Source organism: Ammospiza caudacuta, chromosome 2 (genome assembly GCF_027887145.1).
Source record: "Ammospiza caudacuta isolate bAmmCau1 chromosome 2, bAmmCau1.pri, whole genome shotgun sequence".
Taxonomy (NCBI): domain Eukaryota; kingdom Metazoa; phylum Chordata; class Aves; order Passeriformes; family Passerellidae; genus Ammospiza; species Ammospiza caudacuta.
This window is the reverse complement of record NC_080594.1, coordinates 73,106,595-73,125,559: the sequence shown is the minus strand read 5'-3', so window position 1 is coordinate 73,125,559 and position 18,965 is coordinate 73,106,595. Positions and strand designations below refer to the sequence as shown.

The window sequence follows — 18,965 nt, the reverse complement described above, 5'->3', positions numbered from 1 at the left end:
TCTTTGCTTTCACCATTTTTTGCAATACTGTGCAGAATTAGTTCTTTAACAACAAATTAAACGCTTTTGTCCTAGCAAGTTTCTGCAATGTCTGTGTGTGCTGAGTGTTTAGAATAAAGTTAAACAACTTCATTTTCTAATTTAAGCTTCTGCTGGTATGTGGAGCTCTTAATTTACAAACTGCCGCATTACACATTGAATATCTTGTATCTACCCTGAATTGAGCTACAGCTGAATACTAACATCAGTTCTTTTTGATGTTTCAGAGAAGGGTTTCTGCATGAGAGGAGACATGTGCCCTTTTGATCACGGAAGCGATCCAGTAGTGGTAGAAGATGTGAATCTTCCTGGCATTCTGCCTTTTCCAGCACAACCCCCTGTTGTCGAAGGACCACCTCCTCCTGGACTTCCTCCCCCTCCACCAATTCTCAGTCCTCCTCCTGTTAACCTTAGACCTCCAGTACCACCACCAGGCCCCTTACCACCTAGCCTTCCACCTGTAACAGGTAATTACAAAAGATTAAACCCAGGGTTTTTTTTAAGAAAGCCTGGATCTTACTTGAATTGTATGCAATACAAAAAGCTGTTTTGAAGAATCCCAGCTGTATTATGTAAAGTTGAACTGTGCTCTACTATGGGATAGCTTACCTCAAAATTATTCTGTCTGATGATAATTGTTGCAGAGTTGGTGATTGTAAAATGCTGCATGCTAAATGTGACTACCCTTTAATATGGAATAATATTTTCATTGTATTTAAGCAAAAGCCTGACATGGCAAAATTCAGTTCCTTGAGTATTATAGGAGAAGTTGTCCAAAATTGACTACTGTCAAAGAAATGAAAATCCTGGAAACAACTGATCCTTACTGTTTCATTCACAGTAATAGAAGTAAGGATAATTCATGACCACATCAAATTTATACCTGAAAATACCATTTAAGATAAATGTTAAAACTAAACTTGTAAAGTAACTAAGAAAATGTCTCAGCTTTGTTTACTGTTTCACTGGGAAGTACTTCAGGTGAAGCACTAAGAATTACATGAAAATTTATGAGCCTGGCTGTCATTTATAAAGTAGTTAAAGTTTAGTGCTCAGTTGCCTTGTGTGGTTTAAAAGCTGTTATGTTAGTTTTGTGTGATTATTCCTTTCTCTCTTTTTTTTCCTAACTTGGGTGTGCCCCACTTCATAAAATTATTCAGGAGTAATTGATATTTGATCTTGCTTAGAAGTTTCTTAAACTGTTTTAATTTCCTGTTGATAATATATTTAAGAAAGATATGAATGAATGTATTTATTTCAGTTAATATAGAATGTGACTTCCTCTGGTTTGGGCAGTTCTGCCTTACATGCTATTTTCAGATCTGGTTCACAAGTTCAGATATATCACTTTATAACTTTTCCCAAAACCTACTCTTGTCAATGATTAAACTGAACATCAGGCTTAACTGCTCAGCTTTGAAAGATTCACATTACCTGTTTTAAAAAAAGTCAAACCAACCAAACAAAAAAGCTCCCTCAATTTTAATAAGAGTTCCTTTAGAGTTGAAGGTTTCTTCTTGGGTATTTGGAAAAATAATTTCAATCAAGTTAGTTATTGTCATCATGGCATATTTTTGTAATATTAAAAAAACCTTTTTTACTTCAAAAATAGAATTTGTTTCTTTGATCAGCTTTTATTGAGCATTTTAAAATGCTTCATTTGGTGAAGATGAATACTGGTCTAGCAATTAAATTTTACTTGTAGAAAGAAAGTGTTTGGAGAAATGTTAAATGATTCAAATGCTTTTCTGTCTAATCCAAGTTGTGAGTCATTTGCTGTTGGGGGTGGTTTCATGTGAATTTGTGGTACAGCATCAAGTCTACAGATGTGCCCTCTCAGCCTCTTTTTTCTTAAATAACCTTAAAAGCATTTCAGATCAGTTTCCTTACAAGGGGAGTGTAATGAAAGTGTGGTGGATAATACATGAATGCAGCGTTTTCCTTTGTTTCTGACAGGACCACCCCCTCCCCTTCCACCACTGCAGCCTGCTGGCATGGATGCCCCCCCAAACTCAGCCACCAGCTCAGTTCCTACCGTTGTTACCACGGGTATTCATCACCAGCCGCCTCCTGCTCCACCCTCTCTTTTTACAGCAGGTGTAGTACTGAGGCTTTGCCCACAAGGTTTGCTAAATAGAATAACATTGATTCATATTATACTGTACTTTATAGAGATTATAATGCCATAGTTTGGGAGAATAAGTTTGTATCGTATAGATTGTGACAGTAAATTAACATTCTTCTTTTCAGACTTAATTCAAGACGTAAAGTAAAATTTGCATATAAAGTGTGAATTTTGACTGGAGAGTAATATTTTCATTGTGTTAAAGCAGAAGACTTTGCATGATGGTTTTTTATGATAGTGGTTATACAACTCTTTTATTGTAACTTTATATTATAATTAAATTAAATATTATATCTGAAAGCTTAAGGGTTTTAACTGCAATTTATTTTAATTAGACAATTTCTTTGTTACCAGAAACGTATGACACAGATGGCTATAATCCAGAAGCTCCAAGTATAACAAATACTTCAAGACCTATGTATAGACATAGAGTACATGCCCAAAGACCAAATTTGATAGGACTCACATCAGGTGATATGGATCTACCACCCAGAGGTATGCTCTCAAAGCTATACTTAGTTTAGCTGATTTTTTTACATTAATGCAGGTTGAGGAACTTTGCAGAGAATACTTCAAAATACAGCATTTTCCTAAAATCTTCTGGAATTAAGAGATGTTTAGTTAAATAGGGAACTATGTCTGTAATTGCTTTGTGTGTGCATTTTTACAGGTAGAATGAAATCTCTTGCTAGAGTATTGCAGTTTACCTCTAGCTGTAGTAACTGGTCACTTTGTGTATCCTTTGAACAGAAAAAATGTTAATGTTTCTGTAGTAGAATCTCAGGATGATTTTTTGCTTATAGAGGAGGGAGTCATTTTTATCTGGTAGCAGCAGTTTTATGCACGAATAATCTTAACCTCACAGTTCCTGTGATCCTGAGAAGAAGCAGCAGCGCACAAAATAACAATGGAAAAGGGATAAAACCATTTTTAATGTGGTTTTTATTTGCATTTGTATGTATTTCTATTTAATCTTACTATGTTTCTGTTGGTGTATTTTCAGTGAGGAGTCCCCCAGTGTGATTCCTGTTCTTCAGCAAAAGTGACTCCTTTCCCAGTCCATCCATAAATCTTGCTCCTAGGTGCTATTGCCCTGGAGTAATGTGCATTTCCTATCATGACCATTTTTGTGTGTGCCATCTAATAGTAGAATGGAGGTGTTAGCTGGAGTGTTGTGAGCCTCAGAGTATTGCATGGGACATTGTGAATCATTGTGAATCAGAGCACAGTCATCTCGAGGCAGATGCCTTCTGTCACACCTCTTTTGTTTTTCTGTATGTGTGATGTTACTGTGACAAAATGAGTGCTATTAGCTACTTTGATCTGTCACAACATCTGTTGATAGTTAAGAAGTCTGTGACCAAGGTTTGATTCAGTCAGAACAATAATCATAGTAATTTCAAAATAAACAATTGTGCTTTTCAGTGCAAATTCAGTCTGAGCAGAATATTTTTTTACAATCAAATGCACAGAAAATAAATTATAAAAAAGTAAAATCTTCTCATCTATTTACAGAAAAACCTCCTAATAAAAGTAGTATGAGAATAGTGGTAGATGCTGAATCCAGGAAAAGAACAATTGGTGCAGGGGATGGTGGAGTTCCTACAAAGAAGACTTGGTTTGACAAGTGAGTGACTGTTAACACAGTGTTGGCTTTAGAGCTGGAATTTCATTCACTGCTTTACTGTAATCTGAAACATATATATATATATGTATATTATATATATATACAAGCAATTTATATTTATATTATATGAAACTGAGTACACCGATGGTACTAAAGTAAGTCATACTAAAGTGTGAGCTGTATTTATTTGACTGTCTCCTATCAAAGGTAGTATACGGATAGATGAAGTTTCTTTGGATGATACTAAGATCTGTTCCTCAAAAGTTGGCACGATAAAAGAAACAGGGAAGCTGCACTGTGATGGTTGTTAGATGACTGATTTTAGTTGTGAAATGTGAATTTTATCACTGCTATTTTGATTTGAGTTGCCAGGTATGTTACTGAGAAAAAAACAGAAGGTGCAAGGTTGGAAGGGGTTTTAAGAGATTGCTGGGAGTGAGGAAAGCCTTGAAGTAATTTTGAAAATTTGAAACAGTAGTGGGGAAGTTTCATGGACTAGCTAAGAAGCAGTTTTTGGAAAGAAGCAATGTAAAAGTCAGCAATTACACTGACATGAGCAAATAAATACGAATTATTTCACAGATTTATGTGCTGAGGTATGCTGAGATTATCAGTGGGGAAGATAGCAGTTGTATGGGTGTGTGTCCTGTACTCTCCTTCACTCTTCTAAAATTGCATTATTTTTTAAGTCTGCAGATCTTTGTGTCTCATACACACATACTTCTGTGTAAGCATATACAATTTAACATTGTGTTTGCTAGTTTGCTATGGATTTCTGGCTTGATTTTTTATTTGTTGCAGGCAAAATTTTAACAGAACAAATAGTCCAGGTTTCCAGAAGAAAGTGCAGTTTGGAAATGAAAATACAAAACTTGAATTGAGAAAAGTTCCGCCAGAACTTAACAACATCAGCAAACTTAATGAGCACTTCAGTAAGTTTGGAAACTTAGTCAACTTGCAGGTAAGAGTCAACAAAGAGAAAGCAGTATGTTTTGATGTAAAGGTAGTGGTACTTGCTGAAAGAAGAATGCCATTTTTTTTCCTGGTTCCCTGAAACTCCTAATTATTTTCCTAACTGGTTTCTTAAACAGGATCTCATTGTTTTTAATGATACTGCCATTAAAGAAGCAGAAATGAAATGTTCTAGTCATCTTTTAGATTTTGAACAAATGTATTCCTCAGAGATGAGACTTTTAAGAGACATTGTTTAAAACAGTGAAAATCGATTACACATGGGTTTTTCTCACACATTTTATCAAGTTTGGATATGCTCTCATAAACACTCTGTATATTCAGAGATAAATTGTAAATACAGAAAACCTGCATTTCTCATCCAGAAGGCAGTCCCTGTGACATAATTGCTTTCCATGGTAATGACGGTTTGTCCCTTAAAATCACTTTGTGATTTATTGGAGTCACCCAATAAGCAACTGAAGAGAGAGGAAAGCATTGAAAGAACTAGGGCCTGACTTAGGCTGATGTTACATATTGCAGGCTGCTGTAATGTCAGTATTGCATACCCAGTCTCTGAGCTACTCAGTGTGACCTTTCACTGTGCTTCATTATCAACAAGTTTCAGGTGCTACTATGCATTTTTCTAAACCCTTTTCTGTTTGTACTGAGGGCTGGAATGAAGAAGTGCAGCAATATTTTTGTACGTACTGATACAGTACAGAATAAACACTCTGTGCCTGTCTGAACACTGGAGGGATTTTAACTCTATCTTAATTGCTATTAATTATTTCTTAAGCTTTTCTGTAGTTTACCTAAGAATATGGTGTGTTAGCAAGCAATATTATTCATTAAGGCAAGTAAAACATGGGTGTGTATGGAGAGACAGATATGTATATGGAGATTGCAAGCTGTGCTCTTCTTGCAGAGTATAATCTTGGCTTTGGAAGCTAAAATGATGTGTTAATGCTCAAAGGAGGGAAATCAAAATGAACTTTGCTGTCTAGCTCTAATATTAGATATGACATTTACTATCTGACCCCTGCATTTTTCGTAGTAATTTTATTTATTTTGCTGATGTTTCCTTTTGTCTTTCAAACAACTGCTCATATTTGCAAACATAAATACTGTTACTGGTTGACTGGGGGTTTTGCTTTACTTTGTTAGTTTGAGGTTTTTTAAACTATTCCTTAAGTTTGTTAGCATAAACTCGAGGTTGATTTTGACACCAGGCCTTTCAAATGGACTCATGAATGGGAAGTATCTAATGACACATAGTGGGATTTGGGTGTAAATTGTGAGCTTCTAAGCCTAAAAGCTAATGATTTAATGATAATTTAGACACAAATGAGAATCCTCTGTATGGTAAGTTTTGTTCTTCTGTTTTAAATCTTAGGTTGCATATCAGGGTGATCCAGAAGGTGCCCTTATTCAGTTTGCCACCCATGAGGAAGCAAAGAAAGCTATATCAAGTACAGAAGCAGTATTAAATAATCGTTTCATTAAAGTTTATTGGCATCGAGAAGGCAGCGCACCGCAAATCCAGACTACTGCACAGAAGGTAGAGGATCTAAGTCTGTTTTAGCATATTATGTAAAAAAGAATCTTCAAAACACTTTTAAGAAACTGTTTATATCAAGTAAACTAAGTCCTTTTGAAATAATGACTACTTCATGTAATTAATTTCCAAAGTCACTCTTCAGTTGTAAATTCTTTGACCTGATATACAACGTTCAGCAGCTGATTAGCAAGATGAGACTGAAGGTATTTAAGGAAAGCTCTTCTGTGACTTTCCATGTATTCCACTCTGTTATCATGTCAAGCAAGATTTGATGAAGCTCTCTGATTAATAACGTCTATTCTGCTTTAATTAATATAGGCTTTTTGATTTTTTTTGGTGAGCATACGAAAGGCAGCAGAGTTATATTTCTTTTCATGAAAGATGATCTCCATTTCTTTCCATTAGATTCTGGTCTTTCCCTTTCCCTTCCTGTTGAGCATGCGTATTGTTGTACAAAGTAACAGAACAATTTGGTTTACATATAGGTGTCTCTGTGTATACACATGTAGCTCTAAGGACTTGCAAACAACAGTGGAAAAGAACTGCATTACAGAGACTGATTTTCTAGGAAGGGATCAGGGATGTTTTTAAGTAGGGAGGTAGTTGCTGATCTCTATGATATCCAGGGATAGAATGTCTGGGAATGGATTGGAGGTGTATCACAAGAGGTCCAGAGTGGGCATGAAGCATTTCTTTGCTGAGAGAGTGGTCAGACAATGAAACCAGTTTTCTAGAGGGGTGACTGATGGCCCCAAGCCTGTCACTGTTTTTAAGAGGTATTTGGACAATACTGTTAACAATGTGCTTTAACTCCTGGTCAACCCTCAACTTTTGGTCAACCCTGACCAGACAGTTGGACTACATGATTGTTGCAGATCCCTTACAACTGAAATACTCTGATCTACATTTTTTTATTGAATTGCAGAGACACATTTGGAAGTTGTCGTGTTCGTAGCAGCATTGGCAACATTAAAAACAATAAAACAGCAATTACTGTTGTGAAGGGTAGATTTGTAAGCTGTGTCAGGCCAAATCAGACTTGTCAGCAGTACAGCAGTAGCTGTAGTCAAGCAGAAGAGGAACCTTGGGTTTGCCATGGCTCTCTGGGTTATTGAGTTGAGTCTTCTCAGTTAGCAGCTGGTTTAACAAGTCCTTCAAAATGTCTGTGTATCCTGCTCTATTGGATTTGCCATCAGTGTGGAGCAGCACATTCTGCACTTCAAAAATACAAGACAGGCTCTGTAGAAGAAATAGTCAATTATATATGCTGATTTGATATGTGAATGACTTTAGTTAGGGGATTCTTTCAGTTGCTGCTCTGAGTTGAGAATTCCTACTTCCTCTTGGTGGTGTGTGTCATCATCATTTAGAATCAGTGACCTGATTTTCCCTGGCAATCCTGCTGTACAGCATTTTAACAGTTTTCTTTCTCTCCTTCTTTGTAAGAAATGCCCTGATTTTTATCTTCAAAAATTCGGTTTTAATGACATCTATCTCACTGTCTTCCCAGTTATTGTCTTTAGATTTTATCAGTATCTTTAATACTTTGTCTAAAGTAGTGCTGCTCAAAAAGGGTATTTATTTTCTAAGTTTGATTTTCATCTCAGCCAGAAGAGGGCAGTGGAGTACGTCATTTGCATTCCTATAGACATTCCCTCTTACTCAAAGGATAGCTTGGACTATGCTATCAGCTTATTTGCTGATTATGCTATTCAGAGTATTATTGGAGGATTAATTCTATATTCCCAAACAAGCATTCGATCTATGTAGGTCTTATTTGTAGTAGTCCCATAATTTTCAGTAGTGTTAACTAACAGCTTCCAATCACACCACCTTTAGCAAGTTAACTTTGCTGGTTTGAGAATGAATTCCCCTTAGTCCTGGGGACAGTATTAGATGTTCCTGCCTCACCCAGAACAGCCATTTAGCACATGTCAGCAGACTGCATTTTGAAGTCTGTTATCAGCAACAGAAGGCACACAGTAACAAGAAAAACTTTTAACAGGAAAATAAAGTTTTAAGTACAATGCTTCTATGTTCTTCTACTCCAAGGTATAACTTTTAACAAATTGTTGAGTCAGTAAACAGGTGGTTTTTGTTTGTAAGTATTTCAGGAGCATGAATATTTACTTCTCTTTTGTTGAAATTAATATTTGGTATCATATCTCTGAGTAGTATGGAAACTTTTTACTTCTTCATATACTATAAGTACTTATATTTTGGTCAAGATTTCTGTTACATTAATTATGGGTTAATTAATTTCACCTGTAATTGTAATGACTTCCAACCAGGTTTTGTCTATCAGACACCAAGTGTAAAGTCAGTTGACTTTTAAATTGTCCCTTCTGTAGTATCTGGTCCAGCACAATTGCTTAACCATTGCTATTTTATCAGCAGAATTACTTTGGAAATTCTTTGCTGTAGAATTTCCAGAGAGGTGGAAGTACTTAGGTAAAGATGGTGGGAGTCAACTATAATAAATCATCAAATAAAAGGCTTCTGCCAAGAAGCAGAAAATAATACGCTTTCCAAATCTGAGGCAGATAAAACAGGAAGTTGTAGGCCTAAAAGGCAGCACAAAGAGATTTAGGTTAAATATTAAAAAAACATTTTCTAATGCCAAAGCATACTGAAGCACTTCTGCCTAGAGAGGTGACAGGACCTGTTTCATCTGAAATTTGTAAGAACGAGATAGATAGATACTGTCAGTAATGGCATAACTGACTTTACCCTGCAGTGGAGAGAAATGGATTAGGTGACCTTCTGAGAGCTATAAATATGACAATAAGCTTACTTGGAAGCATATTTTTTGGTCTTAACCGTTGAATGTTTTTGTCGAAGAAAAAAAAAGGAAAGGTGTTAGCTGTCAGGGTATATCCATTGTAGATTCACAGATTATCTGCTCTCTTTTCTTATTCTTCAGTCCCATGACTGCATGTTTCTATATATTTTTTTTTCTATTTTGTCCAAGTTAAACAGAGGAGATTAAAAATGTGACCTATCACTGTAAAAAGTGAGAATCTTTGTGATACAAGTTTGTATTCTGTTTTTTCATAACTAAAGAGTTGATGGTGCAAGAGTTGTGAGAGGTATCAGAAGACCTCTTTATTGTGTTTTATTTTGTTCTAGCAGGTAGAATTTAAGTTAGGCTGAGTAAATGTAATTAATAGAAGTAAATCAGTTGTTTGGTAACTTCTGTAAGTAGTAAGTGTAGAATGAATGTTATTGCCACTCACGCTACACAGATATTCAGTATAAAATAATAAATTTCATGAAGGGCTTGTTTATCCCATCAGGTGAATGGTAGAAGGGAAGAAGTGTAAACATAAATTCCATTGTAATTTCATTGTGTACTGACTGAATGACACGTGTAGCAGCCTTCTGTTGTTAATCTTGTGCTGTGCCTTTTGGGGGCTGGGTGGTGTTGCAGGTGATCCAGCCCTTGGTGCAGCAGCCCACTTTGCCTGTAGTGAAGCAGTCGGTGAAGGAGCGGCTCGGCCCGGTGCCTGCCAGCAATATCGAACCTGCAGAAGCACAGGGTGCCAACGCAGAAGTCGCTCAGGTTTGTATCCTAGGGAGGAATTCAGTTGCATGTTCTTTCTGAAATAGGTTCTGTAGTGTAGGAATGTACCAGTTACTTCTGTGGTGCAAGTACACATCTACTTCAAAGTGCTTTTGCTTACATTGTTAGTGGTGTTTTCCTGTTAAAGTTTTCCTCAGTGCAATGATATTTGGCTTTTTTACCTGAGCCTGGTACTTAATTTTTTAGTATTGTTGCTTTTTATATAGTTTAAAAAGAAAAACTGAAAGACTTTCAGACTGTTTCAGGATTGTTGTGTTATATTGCTGGTGTCAGATTTCAAAATAAAGTGAATCTCTATCCAAAGAACTAAAAGCTAATTTTTTTCTTTATATATGTATTTTATCTGTTAAAGACCTAAAACCATTAGAGAATGAAGCTCTGTATCTAGAAGAATTTTTAGAATTTGTTCCTCTCCCCTAATAAAAGGAAGAATGTAACCACAGTACCAGTGTGAATAATGACAGAATCTGGTGTGTTACTCCCATTAGAAATAGTCTTGAATGTTTTATTATATTTGCAACATTTCCTTATTAGCATTATGCCGCTGCTTTGGTTTTACCTCTGGAAAGGAAGACCAGCACAAATCAGAACACATTTGTAATTCAAATTCAAGCAACTTTCTGCATTTGATACAGGTGTAATCTGCAAATAGCAGATTATAGAACACAAGAGCTGTAGTGTATTTAAAAGGGCCTGTGCAGATAATCCTCTGCCAGCTAGCATGTCTGGAACTTCATGCAAAAAATATGTAGGATAGTCTTTGATTCCAAATTTGGCTTTGTATTTGTCTTATCAATTGTAGATGTATATTAACTGAAAAATCAAATATCTAAAATGAATTTTATTAATTATTTGAATATTTTTCCTCTATTGTTGCTTAAAAGTCTATGATTTTATTAAATATTTTTCTAAATTGCTAGTGCTTGTAGTGTACATTTGAACTATAATTATGCTTTGTTTTCTTAGAATGTGACTAAATTATCTGTGAAGGATAGACTCGGTTTTGTGTCAAAGCCAGTTACTCCAACAACTGAAAAGGTAAGAAAATGTTTCCTATTCTCTCATATTTATTTTCAGTAGAATTATTTTTTTTATCAAACCCCTTGTGTCAATATTGTTTCATAACTATGAATAAAACAATTTGTGAAGGATTAGTATTAGGAAGTATAATGAGTCAAAACTCAGCAGATGGCTAAATGATTATAAGAAGGGCAGAAGCCGCTATTTTGTGGATTTTGTTTAATCTATCAGGTTCCTTTTATTCCGTCATACAAAGAATTGGATATGTTTCATAATCCTGACTTGTTTAGAAATATACAAAAAAATTAAAAAATAAATAAATTTTTGACATTACATATGACTCTGTAGAACACACTTCTATAAAATGTTTCTGGTGTTCTGTGACCTTTAAAAGATGATGCCGTAAACATTTACCGTTTTATTTGGTGTTACAATTTGCAGTACTTGTGAAAAGATAAAGGTGGAAATTAATCAGTATAGAAAGAACAAAGGTAAGGGGGGAAAGGTGCATCTGAATTGTGGTTATGAGCTGTGTATTTTGGCCAGTGTTTCCAATTTTCAGAATACAAAGTGGTTGATGTGTTTCCTATAGTAGCAAAGTTTGTAATGCGTGATTCCAGATCTATTTAGCACTTCAGGGGATAGGCTTCCCCAATGTTCTTAACATTGATTTGAGAAAACTTGTCGCAGAAACATAGAAAGTTTTGCCTCGTAACAGGATTCCTCTGTGTAGGTATCTATCATTTCTATTGGGAGTTAGCTTGACCTGAAATAAATGAAGCATCCACTATATTTCCCCACACACATCCCCTCCCACCCCTTTTCAGTATGGCAGTTGATGGATTAAGTGGCATCTAACAGGTAAAATTCACTTACATAGAGTGATACTTAACATAGAAAGGCAACAATACTTGAAGTTGATAATATTAGTTGTCATATTAGAGAATGTGTCTTTGATTCATTTCAAGTCGAGCAGTCCCCCTAAGTGCATGGATCAAGGCTTCTTGCCTGTATTTTGTTGTTATTTTGATTAGTTCCACTCTTGGTACTCTAAATTAGTTGCAGATAAATACCTTGCTGAGTATTCCTGATCTGCATTTTACATACATAGTACATGCTTACTTTAGAAATAGGAAATCTGCTTCATCTTGCAGCTTGAATGGAAATACTTTTCCTCATTGTGTAAGAATTGAGTTATCCTGAAACACTTTTCTACAAAGAGTAAATTTTATGCTAGAATGTTTTTCTGTTCTGTTGTCTTATAGTACAGATGTGATTTTGCTGAGTGGCTGTTCACTGGATGTGTTGTGAAACAGCAGTTTTCTTTGACATTTTTAGTAGGATTCTAGAACCTGATTTGACTTATTTTTACCTACTACTGCCTCTTTACAAAGAAATACCTTGCTCAGTTTGCAGGCATTGTATTTTATAACTATTAGAAGTAAAATGATTGACATCTGTCAAAAAATAGAGATGTCATGCTGTAGATGATGGATGTAGATGCTCTCCTGATGGAGAGCACAGTTTGACAAGAACTGTGCAATGAGAAGAGAGGTGGCTGTTCTTCCCAAAGAGCAGGAAGAAAAGGTGCTGAAACAGTCATTGTGAGACTTTGTAGGATCTGTATAGGGACTTATAATTTGTGGACTTGTGAAGAGATGCACGCTATTCACACTATTGCTTCTCTTGAATAGTATTAAGCAATTTAGAAGACCTTAGTGTTGCTTTTGACTTGTCTGTGTTGGTGCTGTAGCTTCTCTCCTTACATCTCCTACATAAGAGACGAGGAGATGTGGTGCACTCTACCCTGAAGACAGTTCAGGCCGAGAGGAATGTTACATTGTCAATATTTTTGTCTTTGCTTGATCCTCTGTTTGTTTGTCTTGTAGCCTGTCCTAAAGCTGCTTTGTAATAGAAACTGTATGATTCAGATATGCATACTTAAATGTTCTTTAATAGATTTATAAAAAAAATCCTTTATCTTTGTAATGGCCTGCTTAGAGCATTTTGTACCACCTTCTATAGTAACTCATAACATGTGTTGGTTTCTTTTTGCTGCTGTTTTCTATGCACTGTGTACTCTTGAAAACACTTTACTATGGGAAGAAATAATATAATATCACACTGAAGTGCAGAGGGTTTATATGAACTGTTCCTGTTGTGAATTCTTCTGAGCTCTTGGTCTTTTCTTCCTTTCTGTTTCTTGTCTGTCTCTTTTTTTCTCCCCTTCCTGTTGGTGGGTATTTTGCTATTTTATGAGTGCATGGTGACTAATAGAATCTGCATGCATCTTTTAATTTTCCACATAGATAGAAAGTATTTTTAAACTCTTGGAAACCATACTGATTACAGAAATTTTTCTATTTTCTAACAAGGTGGACAAGATCATACCTACATTATCTCAGCGACTTAGCTGTGTATTTTTCAATAGTAGCATGCCAAAAAAACTCTTTAAGGAACAGGCTCAGAAAGCAGTTCAAATCTTCAGATATTGTGGAGAAGTGCATAGTATGTTTTAGGGAGATAATAAAGCAGTTCTCAGTGTTCTCAGTAAGTCATGAAGAAATTTCATACCTCATTACAAATGTAGGAAAGAGAACAGAGAGACATAGGAATCTCTTCCTGTGCTGTATAATGTTGAAGACTTCCTTGTTCTTGAGTTACTGCTTGCTGATTGTGCAAGCTCTACTTTGCACCAACTGTATATGAAAAGAAACTGTTGTCTCTATGTTGGACCTTAGTCTCTAAAATTATGTTGAACTTTTCTTGGAAAGTTCATGCAGCCATGAAATACTGTATTTTAGACTTCAAAACACAAAAACAACAGTTACTCTTGCAAAAATCTCAATCTTCTGTTTCCTTAGTTATGCTCAAATACATAAATATTTATGTATTTGAAACTTGGAAGTGCATACGAAATCTCAGTGGAGAGGATTTATAAGCTGGTGTTGATAGCTTACATACCTGATGTAGTGCTGCCTCTTCAGAAATTGTTTAACTTCAACAACTCCAAATATAATAGCTACACCAAATTTTTAGATTCCATATCATTAAAGGAGACAAAAGAAAATACGCTTATATATTTTTAAGCACTCATGCGGGTTTTTTAAAAGATTGAAATTCACTGGCAAAAAAATAAAATGATTTCCTCCTATAGGTTTTATCTACTTCTACTGGCTTGACAAAAACTGTGTACAACCCTGCTGCTTTGAAGGCAGCACAGAAATCTTTGCCTGTTGTTTCCACTTCCGTGCTAGACTCTAATGAAGCACAGAAGAAAAAACAGGTAAATTAAATATGCTTCTTTCTAAAATGGACCTAGGTTGGGAACTTGTGGCCTAGAGATAGAGCACTATGTATATTCATCACAAGAACGTAGATGAAACTTGTCGCAAGATTGAATTCACTATAATGTTTTTTTCCCCCCCACTTATTACAAGAAAATTCAGCATTGTTTTGTTATTTTTCAGTGTATGTTCAGGCAGTGTAAGCAGGTTTAAAACTGTAGAAATTCAAAATGTGAAACACTTTTTCCTGGAATCAGAATCTACACGTTGAGGTATGAATTGTCTGTTGTGAGTGAAAGGGAGTATAGTTTAGTCACTGTTCTTCTCTCTTAAACTATTCTGGAACTGGCCTCTATTCTCAGTGCATTTTGTACGTGTGACCAAAATGGTTTCTTCAAGAGAACTGAGAATTTATGACTGCATTTTGTTGTTTCTAAGCTATAGTTCTTCTGCACCCACTTTTATTTTTACATAGTGCTAGGCTTTCTCTTTTTTGCATATGTTAGAAGAGAAATGCAATAAAAATGTATTTGGACTTAATAAGTCACTTAGTTATAGTTTAGCTTGCTTATAATTTTCAGGAGAGCACAGCAAAGCTCCTTCTTCAGGTTTATTCTTATCATTTGGAGAAACTGAATACAGGACATTGTTTGCCTTACTGTTTTTTAACCACAAATTACGCATTACAGTACTAAGGTTACATCCAAATGTAAGTGTTGAAATCAGTATAATTGTTAAAGATTTTGGTCAAGTACCACTAAATTTCTGTAATTTATGTCTAATGTCATTTGAACTAGCAGTTTGTAGCTGCACAATTTTGCCACTGGTCCAGAATTTATAGAAAGCAGTTCTGATTTTGAGATTTCATTTAATGTTTGTCCCCTAACACATGTTTTTAGAATTAGGGCCTTTACCTTTCAAGTTAAGATGCTAAATGCCTGTAAAATGGCAAAAAACTTGTAATAAAATTGTTGACTCATCATAACAGTTGTAGAGGGTTTTTTGAGAGAAGACAATGAAGTTGTGCCTAAGTGATTGGCTCCTTTTTCATGTGATCTTGTGCTCCTTCCTGCCTTCAGAGATTTCTATTACAATATAGCAATACTTGTGGAAAAACATTATTTTGTGGGACTGACTCCCTTCTTTTCCTCCTGTCTCCCTAGCTTTTTTCACATTCATCCCATTATCTTACCTTACCTTTCCCTTCAGAAAAATGATTGCACACTGTATTGAAAAACTAACATTTCATGCAGCAGAATTTGTCAGTATTTGGGAAGACATACAGAAATTTGACTGCTATTTCTTTTTCTATGCCTGCTGTGGATTTACAATATTTGTATAAGATATTCCACTTGCAATTGATCCCAGTTGATCATCTTCTGCCTCTCCTCTACTACTCCATGAAATATGTTGATGTCAGAGCTCTTAAGGGTTTTCTACCATCTAAGGCTTCTGTATCTGAGAACAAGAAGCAACAGCTTTCTTACAAGCACCATTAGTAGTCTCTGAGCACAGCAGGGGTGGCATCTCATCCTGCTTCTCATTTGGAGTGCAGTGTTGTCACTTACTGATGAGTTTCAGTTCATTTTGATTTGTCCATTGCCTGCTCAAGGTTCTGTGGTTGGCAGATGGAGTAGCTGTACTGTTCATTCCCAGTTAGAGTGCTCATACACAAGAGGTGCTTTTCTTTGGGTGACACTTCAAGTTTAGGGAAAGAAAATAGGGTTTTTTTTACTTGTAAAAGTTCTGGAGACTGTGTTTTAATTGATGGGCTTGATTTACAATTGCTTTCAAAATAATTGTGCTCACGCATTTAAAACTTGCATGCTGTACCTCTTGAGGTAGTGTAATATGTTGCCTTTCAGCTTTCAGTGGAGTTGTGTAAGGTGTTACTTTATATGTGAGCAATAATAAAAGTCTTCCCAGCACAGATCTAACTAAAAAAGATAATTAGATCTTTCTTTAATTTGGTAATGTGTTATATTCTAAAACATAGTTGGAAATATCAGTACCTTGCATTTCCTGTTACTATTTTTTCCCCTGTTATTGTAAGTTACTACTGTGTAGTGGTCAGGCATAGTATGTTATTCTGGCATTAATGCTTCAAAGTCTAGAAACTTTCTGTAATCTTTTTATGCTTCTAGGAAGCACTGCGACTTCAACAAGATGTGAGGAAAAAGAAGCAAGAAATCTTGGAGAAGCACATTGAAACACAGAAGGTAAAATACTGATATTAAAGACAGTCACCAATTCAGTTACAAAATCTCAGTTCAGTTTAAAATATTTCAGAATTTGTAAGAATGAACAAAAAAAAAGTATAAAATAAGCATTCTCTTAGAACTATTTCAAGTTTATAGTTTTAATTTAACTTGTCCTATTAGTTCACTTAAATAAAACCCTACAAGCTCATTCAATTTATGTCAAATTTAATTGATATTGCCTAATTTGGGAGTGACATGTATATGTTTGGGAGAAGGGAAGGCCTAAGTTCTGTTTGACAGGAGCAGGAGAGAATGACGTAGAAAATGATGCATGACTGCACTTAGGCTTAGGAAGAGAAAAAAAGCCAGAGTGTCATTTAAGTTGAATAAAATTTTGAAATAATTCAAGTGTTAAGTTAAGCAAATCTGTCCAAGTGAATTGGAAATATCAGATGTTCATTTGGAAATGAATCAGAGATTCAGACAAAGATTTCCATTTATACAAACTGTTAAAAGTTCTATGGGTTGATTTGTAGGTCAAAGCAAAAGAAATGCAGTATTTGTTTTTTCCATTAGTTATAATGACCACTGGAAAACAGGTCTGTATTAGTAGTTGCTGAGTAAAAAGACTTTTCTTTTTCTGAACTGGACAGATGCTGATTTCAAAGCTGGAGAAGAATAAAGCCATGAAGTCAGAAGACAAGGCAGAAATCATGAAAACACTGGAAATTTTGACTAATAGCATTACCAAGTTAAAGGATGAATTAAAAGGTGTATCACCAGGAGGAGGGCCTCCTTTGAAAAGCATGAAAACTAAAACTCAGGTACTCAAGTTTTGGTCAGCTTTTTAATAGATCAATTCACATGTTTGTTTCAGAAGAATAAAAATAAATAGTCCCATCAGCAGTTTTTAAAACCCAAACTGGTTTAGTTTTTAAGTTCTCTTTGAAGTGAGACTAATTTTGCCTTCTTATCAAAGGATCATAGTATAGTTAGGCAGCACAAATATCTTCTGGTCAGGCTTTATACACAAAACAGACTGTACTGGTATGTAATTTCCTGTGAGTCTTTGTGTCACGCAAATTTGTTAATATGGTAATCTTTTAAGATTGAAGATTATACTGCTCAATTTTCTTTTGATCTGGATGCCCATATTTAGATTTTACCTGTGAGAAGTACTTTTCCCTTGGCTTGTTTTAGTTCATCTCATCACCATAACATCTTGAATTTTTATTGTATGTGTCTTTAGAAAAAATTCCATTAGCTTTGGCTTTGCTTGGTAGTCTAAAAGGTTTGACATCACAAAGCTCAGATGAAGTTTCACCTTGCCATGAAGGCTCCTAAGCTTGTGCTTTGTTTGTTTTTGGAGGTGGAAACCCAGTGTAATGAACAGTATACCTGCAAAGTTACAGCTTTTGACTTAACAATTGTTTCCTTAGTACAGAATGTGAACTGTGGAACTAATAATTTACCATAACAATTTCTTAGATGCAGAAGGAATTACTAGATACTGAACTGGATTTATACAAGAAGATGCAAGCTGGGGAGGAAGTTACTGAATTAAGGCGAAAATATACAGAGCTGCAGCTGGAAGTATGTTTGTGTTTCTTTTGTAGCAATTAATTTCTAATCAAATATTTTCCTTTATGTTTATTAGCTTGCATATTGTATCATGAACTATTTTATCCAGAGTGCACTATTAAGTTGAATGTAGATGGAGACATTTAGCAATAATGTTTTAAAAACACACTTTCTCTATTGCAGTGGAATTGAGAAATAGTATTGTCTCTAATTGCAATTGCTAATCTGTTTAAATTCTGTAACTATTTAGATGACATGATATTTTATAGATTTGTGGGTATTAATGCTTTCTTGAGAATGTGGAGTGTTTTTAAATTGTTGCTTGAAGGTCGTTTTGTGTTTGACCCAGGCAAGTTAAGAAATACTGCCTAATCTTTTGTTCCTAAGTGTTAGCATCCTTTTAATGAGATTAATCAAAAAGCCCGAGATGCCAAAAATAATATTATTACAGTGTTGGTTTCAAGAGGAGAACTTAACAGAAGTTAACAGAAGTGTTTGAAGAAGTATTCATTGTGTAAACACACAATTTTTTCTTCAAGTATTTAATTTGAAAAAAAAATTGAGATGGCTGTACAAAATTCTTTATATGTGTGTCTAGTTTTGAGACACTATAAATACTGTGAGTGGTATTTATAGTTACATTGCACTTTCTTGCAATATCTACTTGAAATCACTTGATAATCTTATTTCTTTTTGCTGTTAAGCAGGGCTGCTGTGTCACTTAAAACGCTCTTGTCTTAATGAAGTTTGTGTATTACTGCACATGAATACAGTGCACATATGTGTGGCCAAGTTGCATTAAATCCTTTAAAACTAAGTTGTTATGCAGCTTTGGTAATTGTGAAAATAGTTTTGCTAATAAGTCAAGCCAATTGAATAGAGATGGTACAAAAGCTTATGTGAGTAATGCTGTATAAGTGTACTGAAAGCTTGTTTATAAATTCTGCATCTCACAAAACAAGTGAATTGAATGACATGTAAATTAGGAAA

The 18,965-nt window shown here is 35.2% G+C and overlaps 1 protein-coding gene across 4 annotated transcripts in view; it reads left to right on the top strand.

Moving 5' to 3' along the window:
• The window catches only part of RBM26 (RNA binding motif protein 26), a 47,126-nt gene that overhangs the window by 17,930 nt on the left and 10,231 nt on the right, over positions 1-18,965 (top strand). Inside the window, exons 7-18 of one of the 4 annotated variants that reach the window (XM_058824675.1) lie at positions 267-506; positions 1,996-2,088; positions 2,519-2,659; positions 3,680-3,791; positions 4,593-4,752; positions 6,139-6,303; positions 9,734-9,865; positions 10,853-10,924; positions 14,064-14,192; positions 16,338-16,412; positions 17,048-17,218; positions 17,883-17,987. In XM_058824675.1, coding sequence (XP_058680658.1) covers positions 267-506; positions 1,996-2,088; positions 2,519-2,659; positions 3,680-3,791; positions 4,593-4,752; positions 6,139-6,303; positions 9,734-9,865; positions 10,853-10,924; positions 14,064-14,192; positions 16,338-16,412; positions 17,048-17,218; positions 17,883-17,987 — 1,595 coding nt within the window. Of the gene's footprint in view, positions 1-266; positions 507-1,995; positions 2,164-2,518; positions 2,660-3,679; positions 3,792-4,592; positions 4,753-6,138; positions 6,304-9,733; positions 9,866-10,852; positions 10,925-14,063; positions 14,193-16,337; positions 16,413-17,047; positions 17,219-17,882; positions 17,988-18,965 lie in introns of all 4 variants that reach the window. The other 3 variants (XM_058824674.1, XM_058824673.1, XM_058824676.1) reach the window with 3 other exon arrangements.